At 38.4% G+C, this 22,834-nt stretch overlaps 1 protein-coding gene across 6 annotated transcripts in view; it reads right to left on the bottom strand.

Annotated features, from left to right (window-relative positions):
* RPS6KA3 (ribosomal protein S6 kinase A3) overlaps window positions 1-22,834 on the bottom strand; it is a 124,069-nt gene that overhangs the window by 53,256 nt on the left and 47,979 nt on the right. For all 6 annotated transcript variants that reach the window (XM_056131086.1, XM_056131083.1, XM_056131084.1 and 3 more), the window contains one exon: window positions 7,036-7,152. In XM_056131086.1, the coding sequence (XP_055987061.1) occupies window positions 7,036-7,152 (117 nt within the window). The remainder of the gene's footprint in view (window positions 1-7,035; window positions 7,153-22,834) is intronic.

Genomic DNA, 22,834 nt, shown 5'->3' with positions numbered 1-22,834 from the left:
TTTACATTCAGGTTGACTTCATGTTTTGGCTATTTTATATAAAGCTGCTATAAACATAGGGGTGCAAATACATTTTCAAATGATTTGCTTTCATGAACTTCAGATAAATGCCTAAGAAGTATTATTGCTGGGTCACAGGATACAATTTTATATATTTTTTGACTATTTATTTATTTATTTATACAATTTTATATTTTAAGGAATCTCCATAGTGATTTCCATACAGGTTGCATTAATTTACATTCCCACACCTCCCCTTGAAAAAAAATATTTACATAGCAGGGCAGTAACAATTCCAAGATACAGAGTATGTTTTCCTCCTAATGTAACAACTATAATTATAAGCAGGGTTGTAACTGGGTGTAAATGAGTGAATTATATTTTTTTCTGTGGTTTGCCTTTTCTCGTAAGACCACAGGATACACAAAACAAAAATAAAAACCTTTAAAACTATTTAGCAATTAAAGAAAAGTATAACATGTTTAACATTTATCATGACTTAGTCACATCCCTGCCTCTTCCACCCCTTTTCACATCATATTATCATATACCTAAATATGAAGAGCACAATTCTTTTTTTTAATTAGTGAGACATCATGAGGTACAGTTGTAGACTTACAAATTTTTGGAAGAGCACAATTCTTAGATATGTTATTAAGCATGCTGGTTTTCCAAATATCTTTAATTGCTTTCAAAATATTTTATGGGACTTAAGCAAAAAAGGAATAAAAATTTTCTCTGTATAATTAATGGCCATGTTACAATGTGGCTAATATAAAACTATCAAAAAATCTATTCATTTTGACCATTAATTTCATGATCTTTGCAATCAAACCTTTGAACAGACTTGCAAAATGGACCTGAATTTCAACTTTTTTCTCTTGTTCATTCTTTCTAAAAAGTATTATTATCAGCCACAAATGGGAAGAAGAAATGCAATTATCATAAGGAATTAACTTTAGGGTCAGTTTCCAATTATCTACATTAGTGTGCCAAGCCATTAGAACAAAATCAAAACATAATTCATCCAACTGACTCTAGGGCAAGGCAGAGTTGCTCATTTTAAGAAATGGTGCCAAAGGTGATGGAAAACGACATCGAGTGCAAAACTCCAGAACTTCTGCAAAGATCCTAAGTATGCCTCTCCTAAAATTGCTCCCCCTCGCCCACCAGCCTTTGCAGCACCCTTTGGTTATTTTTCCAGTTAGTCGCAGGGAGTCAAACTATGGAGAGAAACCACTGTTAATCAGGATGGCTTCTTACTAAGGCAGAATGATGCTCAAACATTCAAGGTTATCAAAAATTACTAAGAATTTTTCTGAACGGATATAAATTCTACACTGGCAGAGATAACTAGGATTTATCTGATATTTATCTGTTTTTAAGATTCCCTATTAAGCTTCTTTGTGACATTCTACAAGAAAATTCTCCTGTTGAATTCCAAACTTTCTTCATCCATCTCTGAAAAAACTTTAGCACTTTTCAGCACTTTCACAAGTATTTGTAATAGATCAAAAATCATTTCAGAGGCAACATAAAAAAGTGTTTGATGGTTGCCTAAACTAGAGCTTAGAGTGCTTAAATAATTTGCTTGAGTCACAGTGGAGGTATTAGGACTAGTATTGCAAAGGCACCCAATCCTGTACTTCTGCTCACGTTACTTTAAAAACTTTCTTAAAAACTGATTGGAGACTTTGTGGTTTGCAATACTGGTAATATTGGTTTGTCTCACACATAACTCCAAAACCACACCTAGCTCCAACCTCTCTACACTAAGGACCAAAAGGACCATTTCTGCCACTGCATAGGCTTTGGTGCATTCTTGCTTCCTTGCTGTGTATCTTAAAGTCCCACATACGAGAGATCATACTGTAGCCATCTCCTTCCTTCTGCGACTGACTCCTTTCCCTTGACAATGTCCCATGTGTTTATTTAATAATTTTATGACTGGAGGTAACACTGGCTTACAGGAATGGAAATGTTTTCAATTCTTGTTTTGAGAACCTTCCAAGTGGAACTCTGGGGGACCAGGGTCCACTCCCAGTTCAGGAGATAATTTTTAAGTTTTATAAGCACCATGTTCCACACCACGCCCACTACCAAAATGCCAAGACCACCCCACCAGTGTCTACAGGACCCTTCCTATTCCTAACCTATTCCTATTCCTAACCGAACTTAACGTATTCCTAACCCCAACGTTCTGTGGCAACCTCTGTTCTGTCAGCAGAGGCTGAGGATTAGTTTTTTAGATATTGTCTAGTCCTTTGCTTGCTTGCTTGCTTTGTGTATGACATCTGGGTGAAATCATCTGGTATTTTCCTTTCTTCTTTAAACCTATTTTGCTTAACATGACCATCCTCAAGGTACCACCTGTGTTATAGTAAAATTTAAGATTTCATCTTCTCTTAAAGTTGAAAGTATTCCATTGTGTAAGTGCCATTTCTCTGTCCATTCATCTGTTGCTGGGCACGAGGCTATTTCCAGTTTTAGGCTACTGTAATTGTTGCTGAACATTGATTTGTCCTTGCTTCTCCTACAGGAGCTTAGGTTTACTGAGTTACTTTCACAACAGTGCTCCTGAGGCACACCCAATTCCATCAGGCAATAATAATCCTATATTGCTTTTTTCTTTCCTTTATGTCCTTTGCATGTTTAGCAATGTCCTTTTTGTACTGACACAGGAAGGCAGTGGATGCTATGCTTTTGTTACATGGGAGTTAATTGACTCCGAATAATATTTACTCATGGGCATCCATCCTATGTATTTAAGCCTCAGTTTTCCTTACTTCCCAACACTCCCAAAAAGAGGTTCGGAGCAAAAGACAAGGATGGACCCAGGGCAAGCTGTAAGCTACCCTAGGATCGTAAAAGGACAAGCTAAGAGCCTTAAGAAATAGAATGGTAAGAGCACGGTCATGGAACAAACTCTGTCATGACCTAAAAAAGGAGTAACTGAATAAGGACCCTGCTAAGGTTAGAAAGAGACTAACCTGGCCTGAGGACTATAGTCTGGGATGTATAGTGAGATGTCATCCCCAGGAGGAGCCAACCTTTAAGCTTAAAACATCTTTTACTGGGGCTGGAGAGATAGCACAGCGGGTAGGGCGTTTGCCTAGCACGCAGCTGAACCGGGTTTGATTCCCAGCATCCCATATGGTCCCCTGAGCACCACCAGAGGTAACTCCTGAGTGCATCGCTGGGTGTGACTCAAAAAGAAAAAAAAATTAAATAAAAAATAAAGTTGTATAAAAAATCTTTTACTGTGTTCATACAAAATTACTAGAAATATTATTCAATATGATAATTTAAACGGATTACTAGCTAAGAAAAGGAGAAAGCAATACACCTTTAGATGGAACTCCCACCCTTGAGTAGATCTCCTAGTAATCTAGATTGCTGAACCCTTAGATGAGACTTCTGTCCTTGAGATGAGACTTTAGTCCTCCTAGAAGAACATCCCCCTGAAAGAGGGGCTCTATATCTGTTTGTTGTTGTAATATTCAACCCTACCTATGTGTAGCCCTAGCCTTCATGATTTCTATATAACTATGCTGGCAAGGAGAGGAAAGGAAAAATAGCTACATTGTGAGAAGTAGGAGAGAGAATGGGGGAGAAACTACGCTGTAGGAAAATGGAGGTATAAGGATGAGGATGAGAATGAAATAAATGGTCACTGATTACAGCAGTCTGGGGCCTGGTTCCTGTTTCCCCATTCCTCCATTCCTTTGTCTGTCGCCGTGGGCCAGCTGCAGGAACGATTCTTGGCCACCCAACACATGTGTCCTGCGCACCCACGCTTTTTGGACTTCCAGTACTAACACTCAATGAACATATGGGTGTGAATACATCTTTCGAATCAATGTTTGTGGTCTTGGAATAGATTTCTATCAATGGAACTGCTAAAACATACAGGAGATGTAGTCCTACAGTGGCGTTGTCCAGAAAGACTGAATTCGTTTACATTCCCACGACCAGTGAGTGAGGACTTCCTTTTCTCTACCTCCCTGTTCCTGATCTTTTTTTTTTTTTTTATGTAGGACATTCTCACTGGTGCAGGTGACACTTCAGTGTAGTTCTGATTTATATTTCTCAGGGCACTCTTAATCTGTTCCCTCTGGCCGGTCACCAGCCTAGGAGGAGCAGAAGTAGTTGCAGATGCTGAATCTGATCCCACCAGAGCATGTGACCTTTCGAACTCCCCCATGAAGCTATTCTAGGCTCTGACAGGTCATTCCAGCTTCCTTGGCTTAGAGTGGCGTTTGAGGATGAGTAAGAGAGGAGACGCCCTATTTTGAATGTTTGCTATTTATAGTAAAGTATTTAAGTTACATTTAAAGAAACATAGGAAGAAGCATGTGAACTTAGCAGGGAACTAAAATATTATTTTTCCTGAAAGTCTAACATATAGCAAGCAAGCATTTGTTTGACTTATGAATAATATTCTGCAGTAAAATATAATTTCATCACAAATATGATATATTTGATTTATCTCACTTGCTTCAATACTTTCCTATGGTTATTTACTCATTTTTTGTAATAATATGTGAGGAATAATATATACAGAATAAGTATATTCTGTTCTATAGTCTATGTAATTTATATAGCTAGGATAATATGATAGAATAATATACTACTTGTTCAATGTTAAGACATGGTACAATTCATGGTCCACGTACTAAAGGAAGTTTAGTGACAAAGATGAACAATAAATAATTATACAATAAAAAAATAAAATGGCGTTGTTATGAATATGGGCACACATGCTCTAACAGAGTACAGAGGAGAGATGTAATCTAGTTGGGATTTCGGGGAAGACTTAACTTTGAGAGTCTAAATTTTAAAAAATGACAAAACAACAACAACAACAGAAAGGAGCTACCTAGCTGAGGAAGGGGTGATGGTGGGTGGTGTGGTTCGAATAGAGGAATTCTGGTGGGAGGGAGACAGGTGCTTAAGGACTGAAAAAAAATACTAATGTGGCCAGAACAGAGTCAGTGAAAAATATATAAAATGCTGCTGTCGAGGTAGCTAGGGGCTGGAATGAGATGCTCCTCAGCCGTCTTAAGAATTTTTTTAAACTATGAGATAGCCTCTTAGAAAGCTGTTCATGACTAGGTTTCAGTTGTAGTGTTCCAACACCCATCCCTCCACCAGTGTCCCCAATTTCCTTCCTGTCACTGCCTACCCCACCCCTATGGCAGGTCTCTCTCTCTCTCTCTCTCTCTCTCTCTCTCTCTCTCTCTCTCTCTCTCTCCCTCCCTCCCTCCCTCCCTCCCTTTTTGGGCACTGTGATTTGCAATTCAGGAACTGCCTTTACCTACTTTTAACACTCAGTTCTTGTCCAGCGTGATCATTTCCAACTATTATTGCCATACTGTTCTCTTCTCTATCTTACCTACCCTCTACCACACACATGCTTGTGGTAGATTGCAACCACTGACAAGTCCTCCTAGCCCTTGTCATGTTAAGAGATGTTTAGATTTTTTTTTCTAAAAGCAAAGGTAGGCTATTAAAGGGTAAAGGGGTAAAATGATAAGATGAACTAGAATTGGCTGTCATGCAAATACTTGAGGCGAAAATAAATTTGTTAAGCCAGAAAGAGCAGCCTCCTTCACTAGGTGGTGACACGAACTGAAAGAGTGGCAGGGGAGGAGAGGACAGGGAGGATTCCTTTACTAAATCCACTGACAGATCAGATAGATTGGGGGCAGATGGTGGAGGTAGAGAAAAAGCTGGGGACTGGAGGGTATGTCAAGAATGCCTTCCAAATTTTTCACTTATTTTACCTGGTGCTAATCATAGTAATAGAGAAAAATGAACTAGGGCAGGTTTGGAGGTAAGGGAATCATCATGACTTTGGTCTTAACCCATCTTAGACTTTAAAGATGAAATATTTTTAAGAATATAATTTTAAAAAGTGCCTCTGAAACATGCCACATGAACAAAATATAAGCAGCTATACATAGAAGTCAAAACTCAGAAGCATAATCTAGATTGGAGATAGAAATCTGTTATGTCAGTTGTGTGTGGGTTACAATTAATAGAGTGGGTACAAAAAACAATTAATAGTGAATAGAGAGAGAGAACAAGCAGCTTAGAATGGAACCTTGATGAACTTCAATACTTAAGCATTAGAGGAAAGGAAAGCATGGGGCTACAGAGGTCGAGTATGTGCACAAGCACACGTGGTACATAAACAGAAAATAACTAAATTTTTGGCTGGTGACCTAAAGTCTAAACTTATAACCACTATGTTTTGTTGGCCGTTTCATCTATATTTGGGTCCAAGTATAACCTGGGGCTTGAAAGGGGTCAACAGCTGAAACTATTAACTAAGAAGTGCTAAATAGTCCCCGTAACACATAAGAGTGCTAAACTTAGGTTTTAAGGGGACTATTTAAGGAATAGTGTTTTGAAGCCTGAAAAAGCATTACATCTTCAGATGATTCCTCACTGACAGGTGGTAAGGAAGCATTTGCAATGTGAAAAGCTGAAGGCAGGCTGAATTCTTCTCAGGTTGAGAAATGGACCAAGTAGATTTGTTTTAGTTTGGGAAACTTTAAACATCACTGACTAGAATACAAGCAGTGCATTCATTTTAAAGACAAGCTATATGTTCCCAAACTTTCATTCTTGTTAGAAGGTACATGCTACCCTACTGGGAGTACCCATGCATATTTAGCTGGATTAGGGACCCTGTGGAGGACTGGGATATGCTGCTAGATCCCCTCCCGTTCTTCGTGGAGACTCAAAGAGACCAAGCTCATCAAAGTCATGTCTTCTGATTTTTAATCACTCAACATGTGCACTTAGAGAAGTCCTAGGTCATGGAGATAATATGAATACTGTAACATTCAAAAGGTTTCAATGGACTCTGATTTTACTTTCCCATGCTTATTGACAGAAAAGTATAAACACAGAAAACCAACCATTGGTAGCATTTCATAAAATGCTTCTGTTTCTCACGTGCACGAAATACACATATATATGAATTTCCAAAACAATTATTTTAAAAAGCATGCGTACGTGACTTACCTTACCAAATGATCCCTGCCCCAACACTTTTAAAAGCTCAAACTGGGAAGGATCTGCCTTTTCATGTCCTTCCTTCACATGATGTGTGATTGCAATTTCTTTGATACTGCCTTCTTCCTGTTAGGCAAATATAGAGGAGAAAAGAGTTAGAGGCACGTTCTCTCACAACCAAACTATATAAATTTAGCATATCATATCATATATATCATATATCCTCAAACCACATTTATTAATTGACCAAGTAAAATATGTCAGGCAAATAGAGTTTCAAGTTAGACCGAGACTAAAACCAGACTACTGGGTAGGCCAATATAACATCTGTACAACATTAGTACTGAGCATTTCCAAGTCATCATTACCTGCTGAGGACAATTAGACTTGCTTCATAAGATGAGGAAAGTAGTAACAAAGAAATATCAAAACATCAGCGTATTCAGTTGTTCTCTGATATGTGGATGTACAAGGCAGAACTAATGCCTCATACATTTGAAAAACCATCTTTTTTGGAGAGTATACTTGAAAAAAGCACTCAGGGTGAATATGAAGACTTTAAACCTCAGCAAGCATATTTGAATAAATATGAAAGCTTTCTTTTCTGCTTGAAATACCTAAGATGATATATTGTCCCAGGGCTACCTGTGATCGGATAGGGGGAAAAGGAGTCATTCTAAAATATAAAATCAAAAAAGTCTAAAGTTTGGATGGATGATTAGACACAGAAAAACTGTTTTGCATGATGGCCTGATCTCCAGGCTAAGAGAAGAAATTTTAAAGACAATGGACACTTTGGTTTCTGAAGAAAGGAAATAGAAAAGAAAGGCTAAAATATACAAAAAATTATACAGAACACTTACAATCAAGACACTGTATATATACTTCAAAATTATAGCAATAAAACCAGAAACAGCGAGTATTTTTACCTTCTGGGGCATGTAATGTTAGGTGCACAGGTATCACTAGCAAGATTCAAAGTTTTATACAAACAATTTGTTACTTTTGTTGCTGTTGCATTGCATATAGTTGTGTGAGATCAATTAACATTTTTCCTATACAGAGAATGTTCACAATAAAGGAATTACACCTAGATCACCCTTGACACCAGAATTTAGGGAGGAAAAAAGGACACAGAGGGGAAGAAATCAAAGGGGGAAGGGGGAGGAAAGACCAGAAAGGGAATTAATGGGAAGAACAGGGGTGGGGCCTTCAGTTATACTGGGGATGTGGGAGAGTGGTATAGCTCCAGATGCGAAAACAGAAAAAATAAAACGGAAAATAGGAGCTCTAAACTGCAACCACCAGAACTTCACAGTAGCTGAGGCTGGTGAAGTGTGCGGTGAGGACGGAAAACGGGAACAATGGTGGAGGGAAGTTGACACTGGTTTGGTGTTGCAATATCATAATGCCTAAAACTCAACTATCAGTAATTCTGTAGATCAATGTTATTTAATTAAATAAAAAAAATTAAAAAGAGACGATATGCCAAACACAGTAATAACAAGTCTCACAATGTTACTGGGCCCGCTCGAGCAAATCTTATGAACAACAGGAGGACAGTGACAGTGAAAAAGAGAATGACAAATATTTCTCAGAAATATTTATCAGGGTATCCAAATAGGCTAACTCTTGAGAACAAGAAATAAAAGGAGAGAAAAGTACTTGTAAAAAAGAAAGAAAACCAGGCCTTCCTTCTACTTGCTCTGTAAAATAAAGGTTATAAATATGTATGCAGCTTTATTCTTTTGAACTTGTTGAAACTTTGGCAACAGTAATAAAAACAACTCCATATGGCCGGAGTGATAGTACAGCATACGGGGAGGCTGTTTGCTTTACACACAGCCAACCCTAGTTCGATCCCCAGCATCCCATATAATTTCCCCAAACCCACCAGGAGTAATTTTTGACCGGAAAGCCAGGAATATTCGCTGAGCACCACTGTGTATGGCTCCCAAAACAAACAAAACCCCCAAAACAACAAAAACAAAAATCAAACAACAAAAAAACCCCTTAATATAGTTTTGCAATTTTACATTCATCATCTCTTTTAAGTCTCACAACTATCCTACATAAATGGACAGAATCAAGTACTACCTGATTCTGAAATTGTGACCCAACCATGTTTCTGAACAACGCCCCCAACGCTTTTCCAAATGAGATGAATGTATAAGGGTTATTTGTATTTGTACCTATATGTCAGAAAGGCAGGGATAAGTACATTATTTTTAAAAAAACATTCAAAGAACAATGTAGATTATTTTAAGATTTAGATTAAAACTCAGCAAGTATCTGTGTAACACATACCAGGTATCAAGTCTGTCTGTTAGGTGTTTTTTTTTACCTTTTGGAGAGGGTTAATGAAAATATTGAATATACCCCAGAGCAAGCAAAAACAGTTAAGAATGTTCAGGATCCCCAGAATAGCACCATAAATGAGAGAACTTTTCAAAACTGGTTTGAATGATCAATTTTGGAGTTTAAAGATATTAGGTAAAGATCACAAGACAGTAACTCATAGACTTAGTTTTAACATCAGGAAAGAGGTACCACCAAATCATTCGAACACATTGAAACTATCAGAGGCTCTCGTTAGTTCCTTATGTAAGACTAGGAAGTGGAACATAGAAACTTATTTCCTGAGGCTTTGTAAATGGTCTGTACCTTCTGGTCAATGAGCTCTGCTGACTAGAGAAGTGATCTCCGAATTTATTTTTAATGATTGAGATGGCACATTTCATTAAATGTTTTTGTAAAAATTTAAAAAGCAAAACTTTTTCCCCTCAATTTTCCAAGCATCTCCCTATTCCAATTTCATTTTGGAAACTGGCACCACAAATGATCATAATAAAAATTTTGATAGCACAGCGGTAGGGCGTTTGCCCTACAAGCGGCCAGCAAGGCCGACCCGAGTTTGATTCCTCCGCCCTTCTCAGAGAGCCCGGCAAGCTACCGAGAGTATCTCACCCGCACGGCAGAGCCTGGCAAGCTCCCCGTGCCGTATTCGATATGCCAAACACAGTAACAAGAAGTCTCACGATGGAGACGTTACTGGGCCTGCTTGAGCAAATCGATGAACAACGGGAGGACCGTGACCGTGACCATTCTTATCATTAAAAGAATAGCATATATATATATATATCCACTAATTGGATACTTACTGGCTCATAAATCATATACGTGAACTTTTTATATCACTATTTATCTAAAACATGGAATCAAAACTATAAAGCAATTCTTTTCTGTGCTAAAGTCTGTCACAATGTACTTTGAAGACAAGCAGATTACGGTGTGAATTCTTGAGGCAAAATTAATGGGTTAAATTCCAACCAGTGCCAGTTAATCTCTCATGGAATAGATGACCTGCTCAAGAGTGTAACTAGGATTTAGTGACCATTTACGCCCTTATATAACAGACTGTGAAGACTTATAATCTACATGTTTCATCACTTTTCTTTATTGGGTAAGTGGGATGTGACTTATTAGGCCAGTATTTTTTCACTTTATATTTAACTGCAAAATACTTACTACAATTGCTGTACATCTGATAAAGGTGTAACACATGGACAGTAGAGAAGTCACTCAATTATAAATGTACTGCATTTTGTAGTAAGTACATCGAATCAAGCCTCAATCTCACAGTGTGATTTACTCTGCCGAGTCTTAAAATGAACAGCAATTGCTATTCAAATTTAATTTTCTCTTTTTGGGTCACACCCAGCAATACACAGGTGTTCCTGGCTCTGCACTCAGGGGACCATATGGGATGCTGGGAATCTGAACCCGGCTCGCCCGCGTGCAAGGCAAATGCCCTACCCCTGTGCTATCACTCCAACCACAAGATTTCATTTTTGATGACTCTAAGTATGCTACTAAAAATTCAGCCTTGATCCCTTCATACTAAAACATCTACTGTATAATCAAGCACAATATTGGGAATACCTTTAATATCTCCCCCCCTCCTTTTTTGTGGCTGGGTAGGTGACGGGGTTACTCCCATCAGTACTTAGGAGATCAGGCGGTGCTGGAGATCAAACCAGAGTCAGCCTCAAGGAAGTCAAGTGCCTTACGCTCTGTACTATGTCTCTGTCCTTTTTCATTCTTCCTTTTTCTATTTCCAAAGCATCATTCACTGTAAATGCCTTTCCTTTGCAAAACCGAAACTAGTTACTCAAGACAAGTAATTAATTAGGTTACTCAAACACCCTTTCCTACCACTGCCACTCTGATTCATCCTCTTGATGAACTCATACTCTGAAGGTAGGTAAGTCGAGTCATGTGAAGAGAGAGCTAAAATATTCCAAGTTTTCCCAAACAAAATGCACTGACACTTCACCTTGCCACTTGAGGGCATCTATAGCTTCTGTTTCTGCTATTATCTCCAATCTGGGACATTTCCTGTTCTTGAACTGCTTTATTTAAAAAACTGCTTTATTTTAAAAAAATCACTTTAATTCACAATATATTTTAATTCGATTTCCATCTGGATCATGAATTTCTTGTATAGTTTTCGATTTTCCTTGTTTCTAGCAGCCTTCAAAGTCGTTGTGAGGGACAGGTTAATTTAACAATGATCCTTAAGCATCCATTATCCCTTAACCATATTTTCCATTCTTCTGAGATTCCTTCCTTACCCTCCCATTGGGAATGATTGTTCTCCAGGCCTTGCTGCACAACTTTATCTCAGGATATCTCTTGAGTGCTTTCCTGGTTGATCTCCCCCCACCCACTTCTTTTCCTCTGTCTCTGTCTCTGTCTCTCTTTCCTTAAATTCTTCTTTGGGAACTTCCTAAGAAAGGTTATGTGGAAGAAAATGCTCTGAACCTCACACATCTGGAAGTATTTTTATTTTGCCTTCCACTTTTGCTTGGTAATGGTCTAGTATCAAATTACAGAACCAAAAGTCACTTTGCCTCTGAATATTGTCACCATTGGTTTGTGGCCTTCTCCCACTGAATGCTACTGAGAAGTGGTGCAGCCTACTATACTCTTTGGGGCTCCCCCCATCTGTTTCTGGAGGCTTTGAGAAATTTCCTGGTACTGCTCTGGGGAACCAATAGGGTGCCAGGGGTTGAACACAGGTCAGCTGCGTGAAAGGAAAGTGTCTTTACCTACTGTAAACGGCTCCACCCCAAAAGAACGGAGTTATTTCTGTGGGAAATCTAACTTTTCTTTGATAATTTCCTTTAATCCGTTTTTAAGGGTCTGCCAATTTTGCAATTCCTGTATAAGATGGAAATTTTATGTCTACAGTTGATGCTTATTTCTCTCTCAGATTTTTCTGACTATATTCTGAGAAGCTACTTTGATTTTTATCTTCATACTCTCAGACGGAATTTTGTTGTTCTGGTACATCTTATTTTAAAGTAAAGGTAAAGGTAAAGGCCCTCCCGTTGATCGTCGATTTGCTCGAGCGGGCCCAGTAACGTCTCAATTGGAGATTTTGTTGTTACTGTGTCTGGCATATCAAATACTCTAGGTAGCTTGCCGGGCTCTCCGAGAAGGGCGGAGGAATCGAACTCGGGTTGGCCATGTTGGCCGCTTGTAAGGCGAACGCCCTACCCGCTGTGCTATCGCTCCAGCCCCAGTTTTATCGCTCCAGTTTTAAAGTAAAACTTCGATAAAAATCTTCTGCATTAGGGTCTAGAGAGTAATAAAATGTTCTTGGGGGTTAAAAAAAATGATCCATCACTGCCAATGGCCACATTTCCAAAAACGTGACACTGTTTTATTCTCAACACATTCTTCCGTCCATTTCAAGTTAAAAGTTTCCTAACCACACCAGAAAACTATTTTCATCTCACTTGTGTATACATATAAAGGCAAAGTATCCTTGCTTGGTAGCTTGATGCTTAGACTGTGTTTAATATTACCAGTTTTTCGAGTTATGGGGCCAGGAGTACTTTAGAAATAATCTGAGGTTCAACTGGGACATATAATTCTAATCTTTGGACAATAGGTAGGAAAGCAGATTATATCTGGGATCCAACATTATGGCTGCAGAGAGTAGTATCAATTTTCTGAAGGTAGTGATAACCCAACAACAGATGACAGTTGTGGAAAACACATCTTATGTCACTAAATTACCTGTTACTGAAATAAATCTGTCACATGAAAACAGAAGTTTGACAGTTTGTAAAATTATGTTTTTGCCTTTAAGTATACTGTGAAACAAATATATTATGGAAAAATGAATTTTTCCAGTGCAACGTGGCCTAGATATTAAGCTATACCCATTTTAATTTTTAAGGCTCATTTATTTTTTACCTTTCTGCCACAGCTGTTATTTTAAGTGGATGTATTTATATGGTTACCTGTATATTACCATAAAAGCCTCTTGCTTTAGCATTTTAAAAGATATTAATCTACAAGGTTCCATTTTAATAGTCATCTCTGCGACTTGGGGGAAGATATCACTACTACTGTCATTATAGGTATTTTAAATCATGGCAAATACAATAGAAAAAATATATTAAATTGGGTAAAAAGGATCAGAAAAACAAAGGTAGAAAGGGGACTCCAGCCCTGGGAGTTTGCAATTTTAAATAAAAGTGCCACTTTTATCGATAAGGTGCTACTTGAGCAAATACTCAAATATTTTAGGGAATCAAGTATCTGAGGAACGAATATTCCCTGCAATGCGACAAGCCGAGGAAGAGAGGGGACTAAAATTCAGATGGCTCTCATGCTCTTGATAGCTTGGTTCCAATGAAAATGTTCTCATCAATGACATATTCTCCTTTTTGTTAGTCAGCAATTGAGAGGATGGCCAGGTACTACACTAGGTGTTAGACATACCAAGATAAAGCACATTTGTCCTTCAGGAATTTATCTACAGTTTTAGATAAATACAAGTTGGGATGATTCCTGTACAAATAAAATAAACTGTGTTGTTATAAAGAGGCATAAGTAAACATTGTGGAAAATGTCCAGGACAGTTGTATTGGATATCACAGGATAAAAGACAGAATATTCTTGAACAGCCGATCTTTTCATCAAACAGAAAGTCACCTTGTTATTTTCCTTTTAAATAGCCTTTATGGTTCAACTTGTAATGGGCCTAAGTTAACTTAATTCTACCTTTTTTACTTTGAGAGGGAAAAATACAATTCTACTTCTTAAAATGTAAAATAGGATGAAATAAACTGAAATCAGTGTTGTATGTTTAAATAATAATAAATTAATGTGTTAAAATGTAAGAAAACAAGCTGGATGGTATTAATTGATTTTAAAGAATGATTCAACATTTGGCATTATGCCCTGCCTTGTATACATAATTTCCTTTTTCCTCTCCTCCCTTGAGTCAGGAAGTGTGTTCTTAAGGCATTTGTATTTCCTAATTGTTTTGAATATAAGAATATTATTATTAAATTTTCAAGTATATGAATGTTTCTTGGTAAAATCCAGTAAAATTTACCCTGAACTTATAAATGAAAAGTATCGACGTTATATCTTAAACAAATTTCTAAATTAAAGTATCTAAATTAACGTTTCTCTATAAAGAAACCTATAGTTTATAATATACAGTAGTTTTAAAGATCAAGATATATAAAATTATCAGGCTATGACATATATTTAGGTGAATTGTTCAAGTTATAATGAGAAACCACATTTTAATTTATTATAGATTACAAACTAACTAAACCCAATTAACATGATTTGCATTTAATAGATGATAAATATGGTTTGCATTTTTCATCTAACCAAATTCGTCAAGATAGTGTTTTAAAGCAATTTCCCGTTTCTATGTTTAAGAAAAGCACATCTCTAGTTCTCTAGACTAACTTTCTCAATCACTACCATAAACAACACAAAGTTTTCTCCCTTTCAGGAATAACAAACAGTACACTTAATTCTCTTTAAAGTGTAACAGGATAGCGCCATTCTCATGGCAAAATATCAAATTATCATCGACTAAGCATACTTTAACAAAAGTAATGCTTTGAAATCTGTCTATGCCAAGTCACATAAAACTGCTTGCTTAAAGTTAAATACAGTTTTTTAAGAAATCAATTTTAACTAAGTTTGATTTTAAGTTGTTGTTAAGCTGTTTAAAATAATACATTCTGTAACCTATTAAAATACTCTTTGCATTATTGTAATTTCCTAAATATTAGTAAGTTAAAACTTTTTTCATGCCTGGACTAAAACTGTTATCTGTTTCATTATTAAAAAAATGAAAAACAGTAACAAGATTAAAATGACCTTAGTATTAAAAAGCTAATGCAAAAATAAGTTTACAAAATGTACAGATTTGTAAAGTATACCATACATAACTGGCTTACTTTTAGTTCATAGAAATACTATACAAGTTCTTCTAAAAGCTGGTTTTGAATTTTGAAAAGCTTCTTAAAATAACACATAAATGAAGTAATTGTTTAATTAGCGCAATTATACTTGGCTCCAACTAAAACATTTTAAAGAAATCAAACAAAGCTTACCTGAATAGAGCGAACACGGAAAGACAAAAATTTGAACATGGCTATGAAACCATGATGGTAATAAAAGAATTTCTGACCGTAAAATACTAAGTTAGAAAGGAAAGACCAAGCCCCTGTAAAGTTTTCTCCTACCAGCTGTTCCGGCAATTAGAAAATTTCCTGTCAGGCGGGTCCTGAAAATGCTAGAAAAAGAGGCCTGACAATCTTCCTGTGGTAAAATAAAGGAGAAACGTAATGGTGAGAGCATTAATGCAGTTGGTAGGTAGGGAGGCCAGAACAGGAAACCAAAACAGATTTGCTGATAGCAAAATCCTGTTGAAGTGTTCTTGACTCTTGGTTCCCACCAATTCAGGTCATTTCACAACGCGTGAAGAAATGCCAGTATTTCCAAAATATATGATTCTTTAAAAGCAACTGGAATTACTAACTCTATTAAAACAATATGCCACCGGTGCACATGAAAAATTTCCAAAGGATAGTCTTGAGAGAATATTTTAAGGTTATATTAGACTTTGTCAGGGAGTTTCCCAACAATGAGGAAAAATATAACAACTACGGGTAGACAATGACAAGAATAAACTTCTTCATTAGGTTCTAAGAAAAATAAATTATTTCTATTTTAAATAAAAATAAACTACATTAAAATTCGCCTTGGCTATGAACATGAACTCTCAACCACTGTGAAGATTTCAAAGGTCTCTCAGAGCCCAGAGGGATGGTGGGGCCGTGACAGCTCTTGGCCCCCGCAAGTGCCGGGTGCCACAGAACGAAACTCTCCATCATTTTGTGGGAATGCGTGGATGTGTCAATTCTTTCCAAAGGCACTTTTTAAAAAAAAATTTTAATAGTGAGACACCATGAGGTACAGTTGTAGACTTACAAATTTTTGTGCTTGGGTTTCAGTTATACAGTGATCAAATACCCATCCTTCCACCAGTGCCCATTTCCCACCACCAAGGATCCCAGTATCCCTCCCACCCCCCATCCCCCCATCCCCCCTGCCTCTGTGGCAGAGCATTCCTTCAAAGGGACTTTTTTTAAAAAAAAGATATTTTTAATCACTGTGATAGTGGCAAGGCTTTCGTATTTGAATTTCAGTCATACAATGATCGAAAACCCATCCTAACACCAGTGCAAATTCTCCACCACCAATGTCCCCAGCATTACTCCCCCTACCCCTTCCACTTTCCCCCATACTCACTCTCTACTTTGGGGCATTATGGTCTGTAATACAGATACTGAGAGGTTATCACGTTTGGTCCTTTATCTACTTTCAGCACACATCTCCCATCCCGAATGATCCTGCCAACCATCATTGACTTAGTGATCCCTTCTCTATCCCAGCTGCCTTCTCCCCAGCTCATGAGGCAGGCTGCCAACCACGGAGCAATCTTCCTGGCCCTTGTGTCACTGTCCCAAAGGCACATTTCAAGGCCAGTGTGGCGCCTTGTCCCAAAGGCACATTTCAAGGCCAGTGTGGCGCTTTCCGCTGTGAGCATTGACTTGGGTGGCTGGGCCACTCCAGAAACTCAAGGCTGGCCGGGCATCAAGACTAAGACCACCACCACTCGAGGCATGACCCACCGAGCCACGGTGGGACCCTAATCACCTGCTGTGAGCGGCTGGCTTGGGTGGCTGAACGGTTCAGAAACTTGTGGAGGGGCCCAAAAGCCGCACCAAGACTGAAAACCACCACCAAGGTGCCCCCCCACCTGCAGCAGACTATGTAGACCCCCCTGAGTGCTCACTGTCTGGAGACGCAGAATGGGCATATATACCATTCCCCCACATCCAGGCTCTGCTGGATTGGTGGCTGCAGCCCTAGCCTGGGTCCTGCCGGGGTCACTGGAGCCCAGGGGGTGCTGTCCTACCATAGGTCAACCTGGACCCGTGGGGCGAGGGCATCAGCAGCCTGATGGTGCCTTCAGACTTCCTGATACCCCCAAACCACAGCTGTGTCTCAGGCCAGACTTCAACAACTCAGGTACAAGTCTCCCCAGAAATTAAGCCGCCAGAAGTTAGGCATGTGAGAGCCGCACCAACAAACCACCTCGAGCTCAGTCAGACAAGCTCATTTATCAGCCTTGCTTCAGAGACCCATAAATAAAAACAGAACCCCACCGGGGCAGCCACTTGCTCTTGCAATCCAAAATCCCCACCATGCTGCTGGATGGACTCCACTATCTTGGGAAGGACCTCACAGAGAAATTAACCAGCTGAAAATTCTAGTATGCGGGTTTTGTCACTGAAACCTCTACACTTTCTCAGAGTCGAGATGGGCTACCTCCCCCTAGCTCCCTCTACCTCTGGAAGCCAGGCAGTCACAAGCACACTCCAAAGTCGCCACCCAGTTAAAAAAAATAAAAAGCTACTCCAGCTATGCCTTCCTATTAATCACTGTAGCACTGTCCTCCCGTTATTCATTGAAATTGCTCGAGCAGGTACCAGTAACATCTCCATTGTGGGACTTGTTGTTACTGTTTTTGGCATATTGAATACGCAATGGGGAGCTTGCCAGGCTCTCCAAGAGGAATGGAGGAATCAAACCCAGATCAGCCGTGTGCAAGGCGAATGCCCTACCCACTGGGCTATTGCTCCAGTCCAGTAAAAATACTGAAAACCCTGAACAAACATGATGACCTCTTATTACCTGTAATACAAACCATAATGAGCACAGAGAGAGACACAGAGAGAGAGAGAAGAAAGGTGCCTGCCATAGAGACAGGTGGGGAAAGGATCGCGGTGCTGGAAATGGGGAATCTGGTGCTGGGAAATGTACACTGGGTGAGGGATGGGTGCTGGAACACCGTATGACTGAAATTCAATCATGAACAGCTTTGTAAGGGTCTATCTCACAGTAATTCAATTTAAAAAAGATATTTCAAGGCTCAAAGCTAAAATTCATATTGAGATTAAAAGTAAACTGGCTATGAATAAACAAAAAGGAACACTTCCTGGAGAAGCCAATCTGGAAAAGGAAGGGTCCCCATTACTCCATTTCATGCTTTAATAGCACAGTGTATTTGTTCTTTAAAATATTTTTATGGTATGTCCATTTTCAGAACCTGGTCACCAAAATAATGACAATTATGATCACTGCCAAAAGAAAGAATCATGGAGAGCTGTGGAAAATGGCTCCATGTAAGTGCACATTTAATCTTTGTGGAATCAACAAAAAACTCAGCAAAATTGCTTGAGAGTCTAGAAACCCTGAGAACAATCAGCTTGTTTCCTGGAAGAAGGAACTGTTGTCACAGTAGGGGCATATTTGACGCTGCTGCTATCTACAATGGAAGCTCAGTTCAGCACTCCTTTATTTTTAGTTATTCATTTAGGTTTTGGGTCACAGCTGGAGGTGGATCAGTGATTAATCCTGGTGGATTCAGGGGACCATATATGGTGCAGGGGATCAAACCTGGGTTGGCTGCATGCAAGGCAAGCTTCGTACCCACTAGCCAGTCACTCCTTTATTAAGCAAACATAAGAGTACCCATTAGGTGCTCCAGGTACTCTATGAAAAACCTGTTTCCCTGCTAAATCAAATATTTATGGCAATGTTCTATAAATGAACAAGCTAATGAGAGTTAAGCAATCACTGGAAAATGGCTCAGTTAAAACGTTATCCTAAGTAGGAATGGCCACAGAGCTTTTGGTGTTGGGAACAGTGAGGTTTATACAAAGAAGTATGAAACTGGTATGCTGGAATTTATACAGTATTGTAAATCCGTGATAAATAATTCTTTGAAAAAATTTTACCAAGGAAAGCACTTAAATTTTTTTCATCACACACGAACCCTTTCATTTTCCTAAATGGATGACTTAAGCTTCCTTACAATGCTGCAAAAGGGAAGCAAGGCTCTAATATAAAATTACAGTCTGAAACTGAGGTGTCCCTTAAGAACAGCCAGAAGCAGCAAAAATCATGCTTATGGAACAATTAAGAACAAAACAAAATAGGAGTCTCTATACAGCAGTCATCAACTTTATTCAAGTCACACCCCTGAACAGAGCAACCAAATAGTTGTTTTGAATTTATTTTTTGGTTTGGGGACCATACTTGGCAGTACTCAGCATTTACTCCTGGCTCTGAGGCCAGAGGTCCCCTCAGAAAGGCTCAGGGGACGATCTGGTGTGCTGGAAATCAAACCTGAGTTGGCCAGCACAAGGCTGCCCTACCATCTGTACTATCACTCTGCCCCCCTTTTTTTTGGAAAATTGTCTAAATTGGTTTTAGTGACAATTGATGCTCAAGTTAATCATCCATATTATGCTGTTCTGTGAATTTCAATATTAGAACTAAGACAATGATATTTCAGAAATCAAAATCTGAAATAAGTTTCTGAGTCAACATGATATCTTAATTAAAAGAAAATGGTACTGCTGTTTAAGAGAAAGGGATAAATGAACTGAAGGAGATGTTCAGATATTTGGCTACCTTATATGGTACCCAAGTACCACCAGGAGTGATCCTTGTGCTCAGAGCCTGAAGTAAGCCATGAGCATCAGTGGGTATGGCTTTTGATTTAGGAATCAAAACCAAGTAAGAATACAGTAAAGAATATTTTATTTTAAAATTCAAAAACTTCTCCAGATCAAGCATCATACACAATGACGTGTAGGTATCATTTATGTTGCAAATCATCGCAGGGCTTTATTCAGATGCTGACCTAAGAAAATGAAAGCTCTGAAGGTGCTTGGCACATCACTTTAAACAGTTATTATTGTTTAAGCACAATTGAATGCTTAGTAAAGAGGTGTTGAACTGAGCTCTCCTTAGAGATAGCAAACTCATCAAATGTGTGCCTTGATGACAGTTCCTGATAGACTGATCTTGAGAATGGGCACCACAACTTATCATTTTACTGCCATCACAAAGAGCCTATTAGAAGCCCTCAAATAATGTCTGCCTGAGGAAGTGTGATACGCTGAAACTGGAAACAGATGCTGCTTATGCAGCTGTGCACATGAAACCACAAATTATAGTTTATGGATTTCCATTATAAAAAACTTAAATAATCAACATTTTTTAAAAACGATAAAAAGGGAAAAAGGGGAAAAAATCCACCAATTTGGTGTTTTTATTTCCAGCCTTTTTTACTGTGTATACATACATAAAACTTGGAGCATTCTATACTATTATTACTTTTTTTCTGTAAAGGGTCAGATATAGATGATTTTGGCTGTGGTCATAAGATGTCAATTCTGCTACTGCCATTTTCAAAAAAATGAGCGATGTGTTTCACTATCTTAATTTATATAAACAGATGACAGATCTTGAGTGTAGCTTTTTGATACCCACTCTCTAGTATTAAATGATCTTTAATAGGTCATTAATGATTAGAGGTCTAAACTTTACAAATTCCCTATTGTAGGGATTTAAAAATTTTCCAAATTTTTAAAAGAAAAATTTAAAGTGGAGTTGCACTTCTAGAAGTAGAGTGTGCAGCATTTTAAAGATTTTTTTTTACCTTAACTTGCCAAATTGTCTTCCAGAATTGTCTATATTTATAATGAAGGCATTACATCAAAACCTTGGGAAGGTGAAAACAACAATTAGGCCTAGTGGTCAGGGCCTGATCTAGTATTGCCCCACTGCTATCTGCATATTAATGACAACTGGTTTTTAAAGATTTTATTTTAGGCACCATGACTTGTAATATTGATAACAGCAGAGTTTCATGCATGAACATTCCAACATCATACTTTCCAGAGGAGTGTGCATTTCCCTCTACCGCTGTCCCAACATCAGTGACATGCTTCCTACTGAAGACCAGTTCATTACTGTCACTTTTGGTTATCTGTTGTTTCCTTACTATATTTTCTTTATATACCACATATATGGGAAATGCATTTGTCCTTTCCTTCTAACTAACTTCACTCAGCTTGATACTCTCCACATTCATCGATGGAGCAGCAAATTGCATGATTTCTTCCTTTCGTATAGCCAAGGAGCACTCTATTGTGTATATGTACCAGTTTCTTTACCTAGTCATGTATTCTTGGACCCTTGGGTTGGCCCAGATTTGGCTATTGTAGATAGTGCTACACTGAACATAAGAATGCAAATATCTTTTCTGAGTACAGTTTCTCAATTCAGTTCTTTGAAATGAATTCAAAGCACAATGGAAAGATTGCAGTGGCTAACGTGTCGTGAACACCGAGGAGAGAGGGAGAAGTAGGTTAGAGTTATATTAAGTACAGCCTTACAGATCATCAATAAATTTGCTTTGCTTTGGGGAGGGGTCACACCTGGCGATGCACAGGGGTTACTCCTGGCTCTGCAGTCAGGACTTAACCTTGGCGGTGCTCAGGGGACCATATGGAATGCTGAGAATCGAACCTGGGTTGGCTGCACGCAAGGCAAACGCCCAACCTGCTGTGCTATTGCTCCAGCCCCAATAAGTTTGAATTTAGATTAAATTATCTGTATACAATTGTAGGCACAACAGCATCATAGAACACCAAAATATGTATGTCCTTTTTGTCTAATTATTTCCCTTCATAGCCAATTCAACAACATACTCTCACTTGTTTCAAATAATCCTAAAATTAATTTCTTGTTTCTTTCTCAATATAAGTCACCATCACATAATGAGTGCCATCTTTTTTTTTTCCTTTTTAGGTCACACCCGGCGATGCACAGGGGTTACTCCAGGCTTAGACACTCTGGAATTACTCCTGGTAGTGCTCGGGGAACCATATGGGTTGGCCACATGAAGGCAAACGCCCTACCTGCTGTGCTATTGCTCCAGCCCCATGAGTGCCATCTTAATTAATTTCTTTGCTTCCAATTTCCCCTATACAATCTTTTCTCTTCACTGCAATAGAATAACCTTAAACAGAGATTAAAAAGCAACTTTCTGACTACAGAGCATAGAGTCAGCACTAATAAATGGTATTCTGATCTTGATTTAGGAATAATAAAGGCTACCTTGATGCTGACTTGACTTATTAAATAAGATGTCAACATTTGGGTTTTAGGTATCTGTTACCATATTAAGATCAGACCATTTTCTCTGTCCTAGAATCTGAATGAACACTCCATTTTTTAAAATGCCTTCTAGCATTTATTAATATGGTTACATAACTTTTCTCCTCTAATATGATATTAGATTATTAATAATGTCGAAATATGCTTGCAATGTTAGGAAAAATCTAATGCCTGAGTCTGATCTCTATTTTTTAGAGTTTTTAAATTTATAGTTATAAATAAGTTGGCTTAGCTTCCTTTTCTACACTTTCATTATCAGTTTTATGCTAATTATTAGAACAAACCAGAGAGCAATTTGCATTTTCACTATGTCTGTGACAATTTAGGGCTGGAGCGATAGCACAGCAGTAGGGCATTTGCCTTGTGCGCGGCTGGC

The sequence above is a fragment of the Sorex fumeus genome, unplaced genomic scaffold, assembly GCF_029834395.1.
Source record: "Sorex fumeus unplaced genomic scaffold, SorFum_2.1 ptg000086l, whole genome shotgun sequence".
Classification (NCBI taxonomy): Eukaryota; Metazoa; Chordata; class Mammalia; order Eulipotyphla; family Soricidae; genus Sorex; species Sorex fumeus.
This window is presented reverse-complemented; position numbering and strand designations above follow the sequence as displayed.